The sequence below is a fragment of the Poecilia mexicana genome, unplaced genomic scaffold, assembly GCF_051168715.1.
Source record: "Poecilia mexicana isolate PSO_F unplaced genomic scaffold, ASM5116871v1 scaffold_5, whole genome shotgun sequence".
NCBI classification, from domain to species: domain Eukaryota; kingdom Metazoa; phylum Chordata; class Actinopteri; order Cyprinodontiformes; family Poeciliidae; genus Poecilia; species Poecilia mexicana.
In genome coordinates this window covers 14,348,329-14,363,264 of record NW_028263374.1, presented here as the reverse complement: position 1 = coordinate 14,363,264, position 14,936 = coordinate 14,348,329, and the positions used below count along the sequence as shown (strand labels likewise).

The 14,936-nt window shown below is 40.3% G+C and overlaps 1 protein-coding gene across 1 annotated transcript in view; it reads left to right on the top strand.

Moving 5' to 3' along the window:
- Nucleotides 1–14,936, top strand: part of col7a1 (collagen, type VII, alpha 1) — a 71,816-nt gene that overhangs the window by 33,911 nt on the left and 22,969 nt on the right. The window contains exons 61-86 of the mRNA XM_088005585.1: nucleotides 496–531; nucleotides 979–1,050; nucleotides 1,137–1,181; nucleotides 1,528–1,563; nucleotides 2,901–2,936; nucleotides 3,441–3,527; nucleotides 3,603–3,668; nucleotides 4,012–4,047; nucleotides 4,135–4,170; nucleotides 4,262–4,309; nucleotides 4,405–4,440; nucleotides 5,298–5,414; nucleotides 6,979–7,188; nucleotides 7,274–7,309; nucleotides 7,387–7,431; nucleotides 7,521–7,619; nucleotides 7,702–7,773; nucleotides 9,281–9,325; nucleotides 9,712–9,747; nucleotides 12,415–12,450; nucleotides 12,536–12,580; nucleotides 12,656–12,688; nucleotides 12,804–12,866; nucleotides 13,005–13,040; nucleotides 13,457–13,537; nucleotides 14,007–14,075. Coding sequence (XP_087861711.1) covers nucleotides 496–531; nucleotides 979–1,050; nucleotides 1,137–1,181; nucleotides 1,528–1,563; nucleotides 2,901–2,936; nucleotides 3,441–3,527; nucleotides 3,603–3,668; nucleotides 4,012–4,047; nucleotides 4,135–4,170; nucleotides 4,262–4,309; nucleotides 4,405–4,440; nucleotides 5,298–5,414; nucleotides 6,979–7,188; nucleotides 7,274–7,309; nucleotides 7,387–7,431; nucleotides 7,521–7,619; nucleotides 7,702–7,773; nucleotides 9,281–9,325; nucleotides 9,712–9,747; nucleotides 12,415–12,450; nucleotides 12,536–12,580; nucleotides 12,656–12,688; nucleotides 12,804–12,866; nucleotides 13,005–13,040; nucleotides 13,457–13,537; nucleotides 14,007–14,075 — 1,557 coding nt within the window. The remainder of the gene's footprint in view (nucleotides 1–495; nucleotides 532–978; nucleotides 1,051–1,136; nucleotides 1,182–1,527; nucleotides 1,564–2,900; nucleotides 2,937–3,440; nucleotides 3,528–3,602; nucleotides 3,669–4,011; nucleotides 4,048–4,134; nucleotides 4,171–4,261; nucleotides 4,310–4,404; nucleotides 4,441–5,297; nucleotides 5,415–6,978; nucleotides 7,189–7,273; nucleotides 7,310–7,386; nucleotides 7,432–7,520; nucleotides 7,620–7,701; nucleotides 7,774–9,280; nucleotides 9,326–9,711; nucleotides 9,748–12,414; nucleotides 12,451–12,535; nucleotides 12,581–12,655; nucleotides 12,689–12,803; nucleotides 12,867–13,004; nucleotides 13,041–13,456; nucleotides 13,538–14,006; nucleotides 14,076–14,936) is intronic.

The window sequence follows — 14,936 nt, the reverse complement described above, 5'->3', positions numbered from 1 at the left end:
TAATGCTGCCAAATTAGTTTTCCAGTGGGACACTGTAAAATATTAGGGTTTTTCTACTTCCCATAGAAAAAAACAAAAAAGACCTGAAAAAGTGTGTGAGCAAGTCGTTTTATAAACCTGACTCAGTTAAGCTAGCTTTGTTTGGAGAAATGGGACAAGATGGTGGAAGGAAGTACAAAAAGTTTGACCCGAGCCATACAGTGTAGAGGCAAATCTACCCAGTACTAAGAAAATGTGTGAAAGCTTCTGAATTGAAATAAAGCACACATATATATATATATATATATATATATATATATATATATATATATATATATATATATATATATATATATATATATATATATAATCACTTAATTGAGGTATATAGAAAATAGAATTTTTTTTCCATCATAAGAAAACTAAAACAGAACAAAAATGATTCTGATTTAATATTGGATATTATAAAATATGTATTTTTGATACGGTGTATTTTAATATCTGTTTCCACTACAGGGTGATCCTGGGAAGCAAGGCGACGCTGGAAGAGACGTAAGCTCCCCTTTTCTATTCAAAGTTACATTTCTTATTACTAAAAAAAGAAATTCAAGTATTTTGTTTTTCTTCTTATAGTTTTGTTAGCATACATTCCCCTGCTTGTTGCACTGGAGTCATAGTGTCTGTGAACTTGAGGCGTTCGTACAGCAGATGGCGCTGTGTAGATGTTGAAATTCCTGCTTCTGCTCCTGTGGCTTGTTGCATAAGCTAACAGTGGAGAAACATGTCTCCAGGCCAGGCCAGTTTCACAGGAGACCGTTATGTAATATTGACAGTAATAATGGTTCCGAGGGTTCTGAACTGCTTCAAGCATTCGGTTTAATAAAACCGACTCCTGCTTTTATGGGTGGACACACTGTACCTCTGCAGCTGCTGATGTATGCTATGATCAAACTCTGTGCATATTTTTATTTTTTTTCCCGATTTGATCTGTTCTTGTAGGGATTACCGGGATTAAGAGGAGAGCAAGGTGCCCCTGGTCCTGTTGGTCCTCCAGGAAATCCAGGAATACCCGTCAGTGCTCACTGTCTTACTCACGTGTTGGTTTCACATTATGTCTCTAAACTACTCTGTCATAACCGAGTCATTTTGTGATGTAGGGTAAAGCAGGTGAAGATGGAAAACCTGGTCCTGTGGGCAAAATGGTAACTCTTCATATTCTGGATGTGTTATTACCAGCTTTTGATTTACTCAGATGAGATGCATTTGATGCTTTTGGTTAGCAATGTGATATTGACTTTGTTTATCAAGAGTAAAAAATATTGTGAATTATGTGCATACTTTCCCCTTTCCGTTATTCTCTCACTAATGGGCTAAATGTACTGATCCATTTCTCTGTGGAGGATCAAAAGCTGTGCAGATATGTATTATAAAGTCTGCTGCATAATGACTGCCTTTAGTGAGCAACTGGAACAGCAGAGCTGAGAGCCCCAGGAGCAGACTGGCCATAATTCAGAATGTAATGCATTTTTTTTTTTTATACATACACAGGGAGAGGATGGAGTGCCAGGTGAAGACGGGAGAAAGGTCTGTGGCTGTTTATGAATTTATATCATCTGACACCGGGAGGTTAAAATGTATGAGTGCATGATTATGCATATGAGTGTTTACCATTTCAGCTCAGTGGAAGACATTTAGGCTGAACTAGCAACATGATATTGCAAAGCAGCCTATCGGCTATAAAAATATGTTCTGATTTTAGGTGTTTGATGATGTTTGTGCAACACTTTTAAACTAAAACAAGCAAATGCTTTAGAGTGCATTTCAAAGAGATTCAGACCTTGAACCTTTTTTCAAAATCAATTTTGTTGTTAAAATTTGTGATATGTACAAGAACATACAGAGGACTGAGATTACTCTATGCACATCCGCGGTCCAGTGAGCATCTAAATAAACATTAAACATTAAATGGATCATAACACTAAACTAATTTATAAAAACTAAGTGGACCTAAAGTGTGTGCATAAAGGTGCTCAAAGGTTGTTTTTCTTTTTAGCACATTACAACCACAAAAAAGTGTCAAATTGGGATTTGTTTGATTGAAAAAAACAGAAAATACTGCAGAATTTCGAAGGGAGTTGGAAATTATGCATGTTTATCAAAGTTATTTATAAAAAAAATAATCTGAAAGCGTGATGTGAATGCATTTGGACTGCTTTTAGAAGCCACTACTGAATGTCCTCATCAGCATGTCAGCCTGCCAGTGTTGCATTCATTCACACTCCTTTGATTCAGGCGAGTTAGAGGAGGTGTACATCTGAAAGTTGCAGGATGATCTTGAGGAACGGACCTGGGCACATCTGCAGTGCATCACCTGCACATGTCAAACATGGTGGTGGTATCTTTGTTGGTGGGCCGCTTTCCTGGTGTGATGGTTCATTTTCCAGCCAGAGAATAACTCTAAACATAGCCAGAGCTACAGTGGGGACTGGTTTAGATCGAAACAAATACATGTCACAATGGAAATGTTCGGATTCAAACCCACATCTCATTAAGATTCTCTGGAAAAACTTTGAACATTTCTGTTCCCAGAAACTCTCCTTCCAGTCTGACTGGCTGAGATCAAAACAAAAATGTGGGGGGCAGTGTGAGGGGTTGAATACAAATGCCACATCATTCAGAATCTTATTTGTAGAGAAAATTGAAAAGAGAAAATTGTTGTTCTTCCAGGTAACAATTACCCATTATTCTGTGAAGAAAATCCCATTAGAATGCTTTATGGTTTGTTGATGTAAGGTGGCAAAATGTGAACACATTCCAGACCTATAAATATGTCAGGAGGATAATGTAAAAGCCTGCTAATTGTTGCAGCTTGTGTTTACGCTCAGATTCTCAGGGGTGTGACTGCTGTTTCTAATCTGCAGGGCGACAAAGGAGACGCCGGAGCAGCTGGAAGAGATGTCAGTTTGGTTCAACCTTTTTTCATTTATTTATCTTTCACTGCGCATGTGATTTAAAGTTTGGTTCCACTCTGCATACATTTTCCACTCTTCCCCTCATGCTTCCTGTTTGTATCACTTCGCTCACCGGCTTTCCTTTTTATTCGTCTGTTTCTCTCTCTAATGGCTCGTTTCTCAGGCGTAGTTTGCTCTGACCCCGACATCACACACTCGCCCTCTACTGAATCAATGGGCTCCTTTAGACCCGGCCGTATAGATTCACTATCTTCTAATGATGAAGCTTAGCCTTTAAGGAGGGAGCCACTTCAGAGAGGAATCCAGAGGGGCGCCAAATGTCACGCTGCTGTTTTCATGTGCAAATTCATATTAATTATCTCTTGAACATCAGCGGAGGGGTGGCAGCAGCCACCTGCTTTGATTTTATAGTTCAACCGAGTAGGAAGTCACCAGGAGTAGAGTGAGTCACAGTTTTAAGTTCACGAGTTGTTTTCCTTTTTTTTTCAGGGCCGTGATGGGCAGAAAGGGGACCGTGGTCCCGCTGGGCCCTCCGGCCCCTCTGGACCGCAGGGGCCTGTCGGATTACCTGGGCAGGTGATTCTTGTGAAGAGAACTAGAAAACTAGTAGCAGGAAAGTAGCACTTTTGACTAATCTCTGATGTATTTCAGGTTGTTTATGTAAAAGGTGTTGAGGCTGCGCCCATCCCAGGTCCACAGGGGCCTCCAGGAACGCCGGTGAGTTCAGGATTTTAAAATTCCTGAAAAGCAAATTACTTCTCATCCTGAACTTCATCACAGTTTCGTTCTTTTAGGTCCGTAAACTAGAAACTGTATCAATGAGAACCATGCAGCTTAACCAGAAAATACTTCCTCCTGCATTGCTGTGACATCCTGAACTTATCTAAAAGTTATGACCTAACTAGTTTATGCTCATTTCTTTTCTTTTTTTTAAATAAAATTAAGTTTTAAAAACATGTCATGTGTACATATGTGTGTTGATTGTATGATGCAACATTTTGCTGTGGGTTTCATTTACACCTGCCTCAGTGGAATAACTCATCTTCTTCTTGTTTTCCAGGGTGTGCCTGGGATTCCAGGAGCGGTGGGAGCCAGAGTAAGAGGCAACAGCTTTTGCCTTTTTGTTAATTAATAAATGCTCTGTCTGGTTTCATGACCTTCACTGTTTGTTTGTTTTTTCCAGGGTGAGCGAGGTCCAGCAGGACCTAAAGGAGATGCTGTAAGTCACAATTGATGCTGATGTCCTAAAAGATTAAAATCAAGGTTTCGTCATTGTTGTGTTGAGCTCTGCACGCCTTGTTTATGCGCAGGGAGACCCAGGAGAGGACGGGGCTCCTGGTAGACCTGGGACAGCAGTGGTATAATGACAGGAGATGCCACGATTTCCTCTCTTTGTTTGTATTTATGTATTTATGCTTCTATTATTAATGCGGTGTCTGTGCTCTCTGAAAAGGATGTACAAAAAGCTCTGTCCGGCCTCGGGATACTGGTACGTGGTCTGTCTCTGCTTATTACGTTTCATTTAGGAGACTGTTGTTTTAGAGATAAGGAACTCAAGCTATATCAAAGAGATAAAAGTAAGCAAATTCAGAAAAAAATGTTTTTTTTCCACATGTAGTTGGGGGGGGAAGTAAATTTATGCCATAAAGGATTATCCGTCATTTGTTCAGAATACTACCAGAACTGTGTTGTGACATTTATAAGTGTGTGGTTCAAGGTATTAGGTCAAGGGTTAAGGGTTGGGTGGAGACTATGTCAATAACTGAACCTAGAATTTTGACTTTAGGTTACAGAAAATCAAAATAAACTCATTTTTTAATATAAATACATATTGGCCAAACAATGACTCAAATGCCTCCTCAAAAGGCCAGAATTAATGATGCTAGTTAATGTATGTAAAATATACATGCTGCTGTCTGACCAGTACTGTTTTAGGAATATGTAACAAAACACAAATTCAGGATTATTAAAGTACTTTTTGAGGAACAGCAGCAACAGGATCATCCTTTCTTTTTTTTTTTTTTTTACTAATACCTCAAACTCTTATTTAGCCCCCGCTCTTCAAGAAGGCTGCCAAATCCAAAAGATCCCCTCGTCTAATATTCCCAACACCTCTGAAATGTTTGAGAGCTTACACCCCAACATCTCTTAAAATTATAATGAGGCCTTTCATTTCTGAAGCGCCGGCATCAGAATGTGGCATGTAGAGGAGTCAAATGCATTTCTGAAGCTGTGGACATGAATTTGTTCTGACCTCCCTTTACCTGAGGTCAGAAGCATTTCACAGGGACTCGTTGCTGCCGCTGTAACACTCCTGCATTTATCTGGTTCCTTCCCGGCGTGCAGGTGTCGGATCTGAAGGTGCTTGTGGACAGGAAGGGCACAGTGCTGCCTGCTGCTGTTGAGAAGGGCGACAAAGGAGACAGAGGGGAGCCTGGGTTGAGAGGACCATCTGGAGCAGATGTGAGCGTGACTAAGACTCACTCCGTTACGCGGGCGTTTCGTCTGATGCGTTGTCACTTAATGTGCAATATTAAGACTGTCGATGGTCAATTTTCCAAGCGTTCACCAAGATGAGTACTACACCTGAGAGGCATCTGAACAAAGATCTTTGATGTCTGCCTTGTTGATCATTTATTTATGGGAGTTTCTTTTTATGAGGCTGTTATATAGGGAGGAGAGTGTAAGTTTAATTACAGCAACTATTTAATGACCTTTATTATCTGCCAGTGGTGCCATTTAAAGCCTTGATTTCTTGCACGTGTTCTAAAAAGTGCTTTGCAATGCTGTTTCTAATGTTTCTATTGTATAAGCACAGATTTTTTTTATTTGTAACTCTCCGATGAGCATGCAGAGATAATGAGGAGTTAAGTGATTTGCACACAAACAGCTGGCAGGGCCGGCGTTTTTCATGTGAATGTATGATTTTATTTATTGAAGGGAGCCAAATAGCCTCTTGTTTCATCCGCACAACAAAGAGCGAGCGGATCAGACGGGAATCAGACGGATTCTGATTTGACCCGAGTTGACTCGACAAGAAACACGCTGCGTGCCGTCAGCGAATCGCAATCTCCTGATTAGCTGCAAGCTCTGCTTTGTTTGTCACTTTCTGTTAATTAGAGCTACCACTGGTAGAGTGCCGCAGTCATTACTGAAACGAGGGGCTGCAGAACTGGGCACGGGAGCGGTCAATAATTATAAAATCTGATTAAGGGGCGTTGCAATCTTTCTCACGAGAACAAAACAATGCATGATGTGACATTTTCTGGCACAGGGCAAGATTTTTGGAATATTCTTTTGAAAACTGTGAATCCAATTTGTTCACACATGTGGAGTAAAGGGTTGCACACATCCCAAACCACAATTAGCTTAGATTCCAATGTCTATGTTGTTGGTTTTTATGCCTGGTTGGTTCCAAGGTGGTTGTGCTAGCTCCCTTTTACTGTAATAATGGTTACACAAATCTCAAACTGTGTTTAAAAATGTCTGCTCATTGCAGAACCATTTAGTTCAGAGTTGATTAGTGTGAAAGTTATTCGTTAGTGTGAAACCTGCCACCGCTGGACTCTGGACTCGCTGCAATGTGTCCTCCTTTTCAATATGTGCTGCCAAAATATGAGAACTGCTTTGGGATTTCCCTCCGACTTCCTACAAGACTGATGCATAAAGCAGGACCCATGAGGACGTTTGGTTTGGAGGAAATAACCTCTGACCTCAACTTTAGAGAGCCTTTGGGTTAAGTTAGAGCCAGACACTACAAGCTAGGCTACGTTTTCCAACATCAGTGCCTGACCTCACAAATACCCTCACAGAAGAATGGTCAAATATTACTATTACTATTTTAAATACCACTAAAAATGGGGTGTTATTAAAGTCCATGCATGTGTAAAGACAAACACCTCAAAACCTTTGGCAATGTGTCATGTCCTGAGGGGTAACGACAAGTATGAAATGAAAAATTAAAGCAAATCAAAATGGAGCAATTTGCTTGAGTGAATCCTAAATTGTGACTCCGCCTCTGTTCCAGGGCGCTCGAGGTTTTCAAGGAGATAGGGGACCGAAAGGGGACCAAGGGGAGCGAGGGCCCATAGGACAAACGGGGCCTCCGGGAAGAGCTGTTTTAGAACGAGGACCAGAGGGTCCCGCAGGGCCTGCCGGGGAGCCTGGGAAGCCGGGAATACCGGGCGTTCCAGGGAGAGCAGGGGAACTCGGAGAGGCTGGGAGGCCAGGAGAAAAGGTGAGGAAGACAAATGGTGCCCAAAATGAAGATCTTTTTCATTGACTGGGCATGCACAGTGAGATCATGTGTGTCTGTGTTTCAGGGAGAGCGAGGGGAGAAAGGTGACAAAGGCGAAGCTGTGAGTAATTATGTCAGACACATGTAGTTAGCTTTTACGGTTTTTACTGTCAGCTGATAATTGCCTCCATTTTTCAGGGCTTAATTGGATTAACAGGACCAGCTGGGCCTCCAGGTCAAAAGGTTAAGTCCCTCTACCTGAGAGCTTTTTTTTTTTTTTTGTAGAAGCGTTGAAGAAAAATTGATTTTAAAAGTACCAATATATCTTGCAGGGAGATTCGATTTTGGCTGGTACTCCTGGGCTTCGAGGCCTTCCTGGAGTGAAGGGAGAGCCTGGTGCTGCAGGACCATTTGGACCCAAAGGAGAGAAAGTAAGATACGAAGAATATAAAATCCCATATCAGCACCTCATGCTTTGTTTTGTGGAGTTATTGTGTGTTAAATATATCACAGGGTTTTGTGGGACCTAGAGGTGATAAAGGAGACAGAGGAGATCCTGGAGATAAAGGACGCGAAGGTTCAATGGTGAGATAACTCTTGGTTTAGGTTACAGTATACAAGCGTAATGAAAAAAGAAATACCGTTGGGTGAAATGATGAATACGTCTGGTTCTACTGAGAGGTAGATGTAAAGATAATATGATCATGTTTTAAGTTAGCCTTGGGAAAGTGCTAAAGCTCAGCTAGCATGAGCTTTAGCAGCGCTAAAGAGCTGCTCTGTTCATAAGGGTTTTAGCTGGGTGGACCAGTTCAGCGTTTGGGACAGAGGAAAGAGAACGTCATATTTGAAAACTAACAAAACCTCACTTATATCATTTGTCACATTTGGTTATTGTAAACTTTTGGAAATGCGCTCATTAATTTTCCAAACTATTAATTGATGTTCAGTAAGCTTCACGTTCCCTGAAAAAGTATTAGCCATATTATTGATTCCTTCGTTTCTAACATATTTATGAAATAAAATATTTTCAAATGATGATTCCTTTTTTTAATATTAAAATCCATTCAGACCATCCTGGCCTTGTTTGAAATAACAATTACCAGCTTATTAGATCACAAAGTTCCTGATTATCCACATGTCCTTTCAGTTTCACTTGCCACATTGTTACCTGATTGTTAAAATGCGGAATTAGGAAATCGCTTAAGAATCAACTGTCTCACAATATGACGAGAAGCAACACATCATGCTGCAATCTTAAGAAATTCAAGAACGGAGGAGAACCGAGCTCAATGATGATGAAGCCTAGTCAAAACATATAATATAAATATTATTGTGATTATGTGGCCCGGCCTCAGACAGGCTTAGAAACTCTCCGGTATATCCGAATTAAATTGATTCTGCAGAAATGTAAAATACCTATTTCCAGTGATCACAAGTATTTTATGGTGGTTGTTGCTGCCATTTATGCCACAACCAAATATTATGTTGATGGGCCAATTGCTTTTTCACAGGAATTAGATTGGTTGGGTCATTTTTCCCTCTAATGAACAAAATCATTATTTGTCTTTTATCTTGAAACATTCTAAGTGTGGACATAAAAGTGCTTGTTTATATTGACATTCTTTTACATACATCTTGGTGATAAAATGCCATTAGGTTGTATGCAAATAACAAGTTGTAAATAACATTCGTTGTCACTTTGAACTAATCAAAAGCAATTTAGAACGCTACGTAAAAAAAATCAGCTATTTTAGAAACGTTATCGACACATAAAATCGTCATAAAAAAGGATAAGATGCTTTTTTCTTTTCTTTTTTTTTCTATTTCAGGTAAATCTAAGCTTTATTTTAAGTGGCACATTTATCTCCATCCCTGGTCAGGGTTGATTGCATTTTGCATACATGTTGCAAAGTCATACATGTTAACAAAATGTGGAGATTGTTCATATTAAAAAAGGCAGAAAAATGCTGAACTTATTTCACAAAATCTTTCATTTCACACATAAATGTATATTTGCTGTGTATATTTTAGCACTGTGTGAACATAAGGTATTGTTTTCACAATTTTATCAATAAGTGGTGTGTAATTCCAGGGGGTCCCAGGGGATCCTGGAAAACCTGGACAGGATGGGAAACCAGTAAGTGGATGTGCAGTTCTGAATTTAACGATTCTGAAATTATATTACTTATAGCCTGATGTATTAGCATGGGGATTCAAACTGTGAACTGGTAAGTATTATTTTTGTTCATAGAAGTCAACATATGTTACGACAGCTTCATTTCTGGTATTTTACAGTGTCATTTAATCAGAAGCACACACATTGTTTTGAAAATATAGTCCACATAATGTCAATGCAGTTTTTTTTTTTTTTTTAACTCTAAAGATGTTTTTTATGCTCAAAACTAAAAGTCAAACTCACTTTTTCATGATTGCTTGTTTTGGATGTGAATAAAATGGAGGAGAGCTGCAGACATTAAGCACTTCCTCTCAATTTGTATTTTCCTTCTCGACATGTTGGAGCAGGGCTCTACGGGAGCTCCTGGTCCTCGAGGCCAACCAGTGAGTAACCCATTAGCCAGTCTGCTTTTAGACCTGACCTGCAGACTAAAACTACTGGGTTGGCTGCAAGCTCAAGTCAAACGGAGCTCTGTTTTCCCCCTCCCTTGCGCCAATGCTTCATTGATCCCGTTGCAGCTGTGCACCTAACACCCAACTCTCTAACCGTCTCTCCTGTCTCTGTTCATTTTCTTTTCTGTCTGTCTTATTTTTTCAACACCTTCCTCCACCAAACTGTCTCCCCATGCCCCTCCTGTCATTTCCTTTTTTTTTTGTTCTTTGTCTTTCCTCCTCTCCAGGGCTTTCCTGGGTTCCCAGGAGTTCTAGGCAGACCGGTAGGTTTTCTGCTGCTGGCTGGCATGCTTTAAGCTCTGCAGGAGGGAGGGAGGGTGGGATGTGTCACTGTGCCACCAGACACAAGTGGGTATGGACCAAAGTCACTGATATGCCTGAGGGCTGTAGATTAAACAGCAAGGAGCCTGAAAAGCGACAACAAATGGAAGAACAACCTATCATCACGATGCCGGCACTGTAATGTAACTCCTAGGCAAACTGAGCTGCTTTAATCTTAATTCGTATGAATTTTAAGCCATATTCTGGCAGCCTGGATAAGAGTCAGACCCTGATTGGTTCCTCGTGAAACGTCCCCAAAGGCACTTGTGTTGAACTCAGGAGGTAATATTTGAAGTTTGATTCAAAACATTTTAAGAGCCTCCATCAGGATCCTGTGTACGGCGCTGTGTGTCGGTGACTGTGTCTGTCTGTCTCGAGGTGGGGTTGCTCCGAACCGTTCTGACTTATTGTTGCATTTCGTGCATGTGCAGCTGTGCCTGCTGTCTGTCTTATTATCCTTGCACAGTTCTGATTTTGTCATTGTCTCTTGTTTGCCTTTTGTATGTTTTGTACGTGTTTTTAATTTGTGTCTTTGTGTCTCCTTGTCAAATGTTGATGTCAAATTGTTTGTAAATGTATGACATTATTTGTTGGAGACTCATTATTGTCTGTTTCTGTGTACAATGTAGTGTGTGCAGTTTTATTTCAATGTATATAAATGTTGTATTCTGGATAGTTCTACATTTTGGGAAAAGGTCAAACTCTTTTTTTTGCTCTTTTGCTGAAAGTTTGAAGAAAAGGTCGCTGTGATCTATTGACAGGATGTAAATAATAAGCAGAGCTGCTGTAAAATCTTATCTCTGTTTGAGCTGCTCTCAGGACAATGTGGGGGATTTGTTTAGAAATGGCTTTTTTTAGGAGCCAAGAGTCTTAACAGACTTAACATAAAAACAAAGAGATATTTTAATGAGCCACTAATTGAAACGTTATAGAGCAAGATAGTCGGGGGAAAAATAGCCGAAGTTCACTGCTGGAGAACTCCAGTAAAGAGCAATACTTTGGAGTCCCCCTAGTTGCGATAAACACTATTAGACACAATCTATACACAATCCAGTTGTTTGGGAGTGACGCCAGAAAAAACAGACTCTGTTCAGGATGTCACAACACTTTTTTTCTGGTTATATAAAAGACAAAAAAAACTACAAAAGTTCCTCATGGCCAGTGATAAATAGGGTGGAAAATCTACGATCCTGGATGCCTGGTGCTCCTTCTAATGCAGTTTAAGACTTCAGTGCATTGAATCATGACCTCTTTGAAGAAACCAGGAGATTCTAGATAAAAGTCTGGTTGCCAATGTCAGTAAAATAAAAATGAGTCACTTTTGCGTCTCTCAGGTACATGTGACCAAAATCAACATAAATGATGATTCAGCAGACTCCTCTTTCATAGTCAGCTGGTCCTCAGATATATAAATATTTTCTAAATAAAAAAACACGTATCCTGTTCCAGACAAGAGAGCAAATGAGAGCACGATTTGCTGTCATTTTATCAGCAGTTTTTTTTTTCTTATTTTGACTCAGATTTCTTGTGGTTTTCCTCACTAAGTAAACCTACTGAAAACAAAGTATGGATTTTATTTTTCACAGTAGGAGATTATTCCACCACATAAAAATTAAATAGGCTTTTCTCACATATTTACCAGGGACACATGTATCCACATTTGGACTGATGCCATTGGGTTATTATTGGCTCCTATTGTCCCGATTGCAAATTAACCGAAATGACAGGAAGGGCACAAAAAATAAATACATCATTTGCATCGATTCAAGATCAGTTTTTCTTTTAGCCCATCAATATGTGTGACATTTGAAATTAGTAGAAAAGTTGAGTATGTCAGTAATGAGTGCTGAGTCGTTTGGTGGCTTTTATTGAGCACAAACCAGAGTTTGATCCTTTAACTGTGTCCTCGAGTAATTAATGTGATTTTAGCTGGAAGCGCTTTTCATGATGCATGTTTAAATCAGTCTGTTGTAGTAAGATTAAGGCCCCGAACTCCATGAGGAATGTGTTTAGAGTTTCAGCACTGCTCGGCAGCTGAACATCTGGAAATGTGTCATTTAGTAATTTTATAAATGAAATAGGTTCAATAAGGCTCCGTGGCGTACTGGAGCTTAGAGAAATTATCTACTAATTTTTTGTTTTCCTCTTCAACTTTCAGCGAAATAGCCAAAACAATTTCCTAAATGTCAGAATGTTCCTTAGCATGTGGCGCGTGTGCCTGCACCTGACACTGCTGTCTTATGGTATAAACATTAAATATGAAACATTTTCTCACAGGGAAACCCGGGAGAGCCTGGCATGAGGGGACCAACTGTAAGCATGAACACGCAGTAAAATGTGTTTTAGTCGATGATCCCTTGCCACAGTTCAAAGCTCAATTTCCTTCTTCTTCTAATAGGGACCCATGGGTCCTGTTGGCAACCCAGGTCCACCAGGTGTAAAGGTAGCTTCACAGTATTTTCCAGCATTTCGTCATTTACAAAGTCCTGAAACTCAAAAACACATTTCCTTCCCGCAGGGTAATCAAGGAGAAGCAGGCGTCGGTTTCCAGGTGAGACGGCCGAGCCTAAATATTTCTTCATCCTCAGATTCAATGTCACAGCAGTCCAAACACTGAAGTTGTGGAAGAGATGTGCAGTGTTTGAGTTTAGTCTTCCTCTCTGTAGGGTCCTCCCGGTGCTCAAGGGAGCACAGGTCTGCCTGGACCACCGGGCCCACCAGGAGCTGTCGTATGTGTTGTTAAAAAAAAAAAAAAAAGCCAGCTTCCCTTCGGGGAAAACCCACCTTCACATTTCCTCATTGAAAACCCCTTGCTGTGTAGCATAGATTATATTCCCTTAAAGCAATGTGTTTATTTCTCCCTACAGGGTCCGCAGGGCCCCCCAGGACTGCCAGGCCAGGTGGTGAGTATTTAATTCTGTTCTGACTGCACCGTGGAGCACGGAGAGGAAAATGGGAAATGGAAGAAATGTTTTGCCCCTGAGGCATTTTTTTCTCTTGTAGTGAAAACAGGAAGGTGATTAAAGTCGATGCCAAAACATCTGTAACAAGACCTGATTGATAAATAGCAGCTTCAGTACCATTTTTTTTTTCATTTGTTTGTTTGTTTGGCAGCTTAAAAATAAGCCTATGGAACAGAACCTTAAGATTTTAGGTCAATGTTAGTTCTACCGTTCTCCTTTCATATTTGGTTTGATCAGCCGTGCTGTTTGGGTGCACATATGCACATGCAATAAGTAGAATTGAGTGGAGATGTTTTGTACCTACACATGTATTTATAACAAATATGAAATGCACCATGATGTGGCCTGTTCGTCAGGGTGAAGCGGGGAAGCCTGGTGTTCCTGGAAGAGACGGGGTTCCTGGTAAAGAAGGACTGCCTGGGTTACCTGGAAAGCAGGTACTTTATACCTGTGTGTGTGTGTCTTAAATATTCTCCTGGTTCAGCACACGAGTCAAGTGAAGAGTTCAGACTTCTTGCAAAACTTAATGGTACACTTAGAAGGTAATTCAGCTTTGTTGGACCAACAGAAACATCTAGACTATGTGCTGGCCCTTCAACACTTTGATTGGCCACCCCTAATGTCGCATGTGGAGTTTCGTGTCATTCTAAGCCAGGTAGTCAGCCACTGAGACTTTGAAATTTAAATCCCAGATTAATTCAATGGTTTAACAGCTGCTGTTAAACCAAAATGTGCTTAATTTCCTTACATTTAGACTCGCGTAGACCACGGTTTTCAACAGGGCACCACATGTCGATCAGAAACTGCCTGAATTCACCAGCAGTTCATGTTGTGCAGCAGCGTCGTCCTCCTTGTTTGCTTTTGTCGACTCCTCCTCAGTGTTAACATGGACACTTTGTTCTTCAGGGTATTGCAGGACCTCCAGGGCTGGCTGGCTTCAAGGGGGAACAGGGAGACAGTGGTCCTCCTGGGAAGGTGAGCGTCTTGTCTGTCCACTGGGCTGAAACTGAAAACGACAATTATTCTGTCACTTTGTTTCGACCTAAGCTTGTCTTGGTCTATTTTGGCAAAAACAAAAACACATGTGCTCAGATTGTTATTTATTTATTTAATAGTTTGTTTTAATTTGGCTGTTAGATTGACTGCTTTCCCATGTGGGACACAAAGCTTATAAGTTAAATGGCTCCTGCTGTGCATGTGCTGCTTTGGTGTTTAAATTGATGTAAATGCCTGAAATCTCCATCTTCTCTTCCAAGCTGTGAATCACCTCCAACCTTGATGCAAGCATTTAGACCTTGATGAAGTAGTAGTGTTGCTATAGCATAAATGTGTGGCTGCCAACGTGAACTTATTCACCAAAAAATAATGATTTTTACAAGGTAATGACTAAGTGGACTAAATATGAATCCACTTCAAATTGAAAATATTTGTACTTAAACAATTAAATACATGTTTCACTCTACTTCCACTTGATGGTTATACTTTATCACATTAAATATCAATAGCATACATTGCAATTTGTGCTTGTAAAAATGACACAATGTCAAGAATATCCAAGGTATGAAAGCTTGTATGCACTATATATTTATCAGTTAGTTAAGCTACACTGCAGACTATGTTAGCTGACTGCTGTCAATGCCACAGCACTTTAACAACAACATGTGTTCATCTAAAAGAACACACTAAACATGGGTTTATACTGTAATGAATAATTATTTGATTTGCGCACTATGCTGAGGTGTACAAACAGAAAATCATGTAAGTGGCTCCCTAAGGCATCATTACAGCAACATGTCGGTGCTCTGTGGTACAAGTCCTGGCCATAATCGCATACAA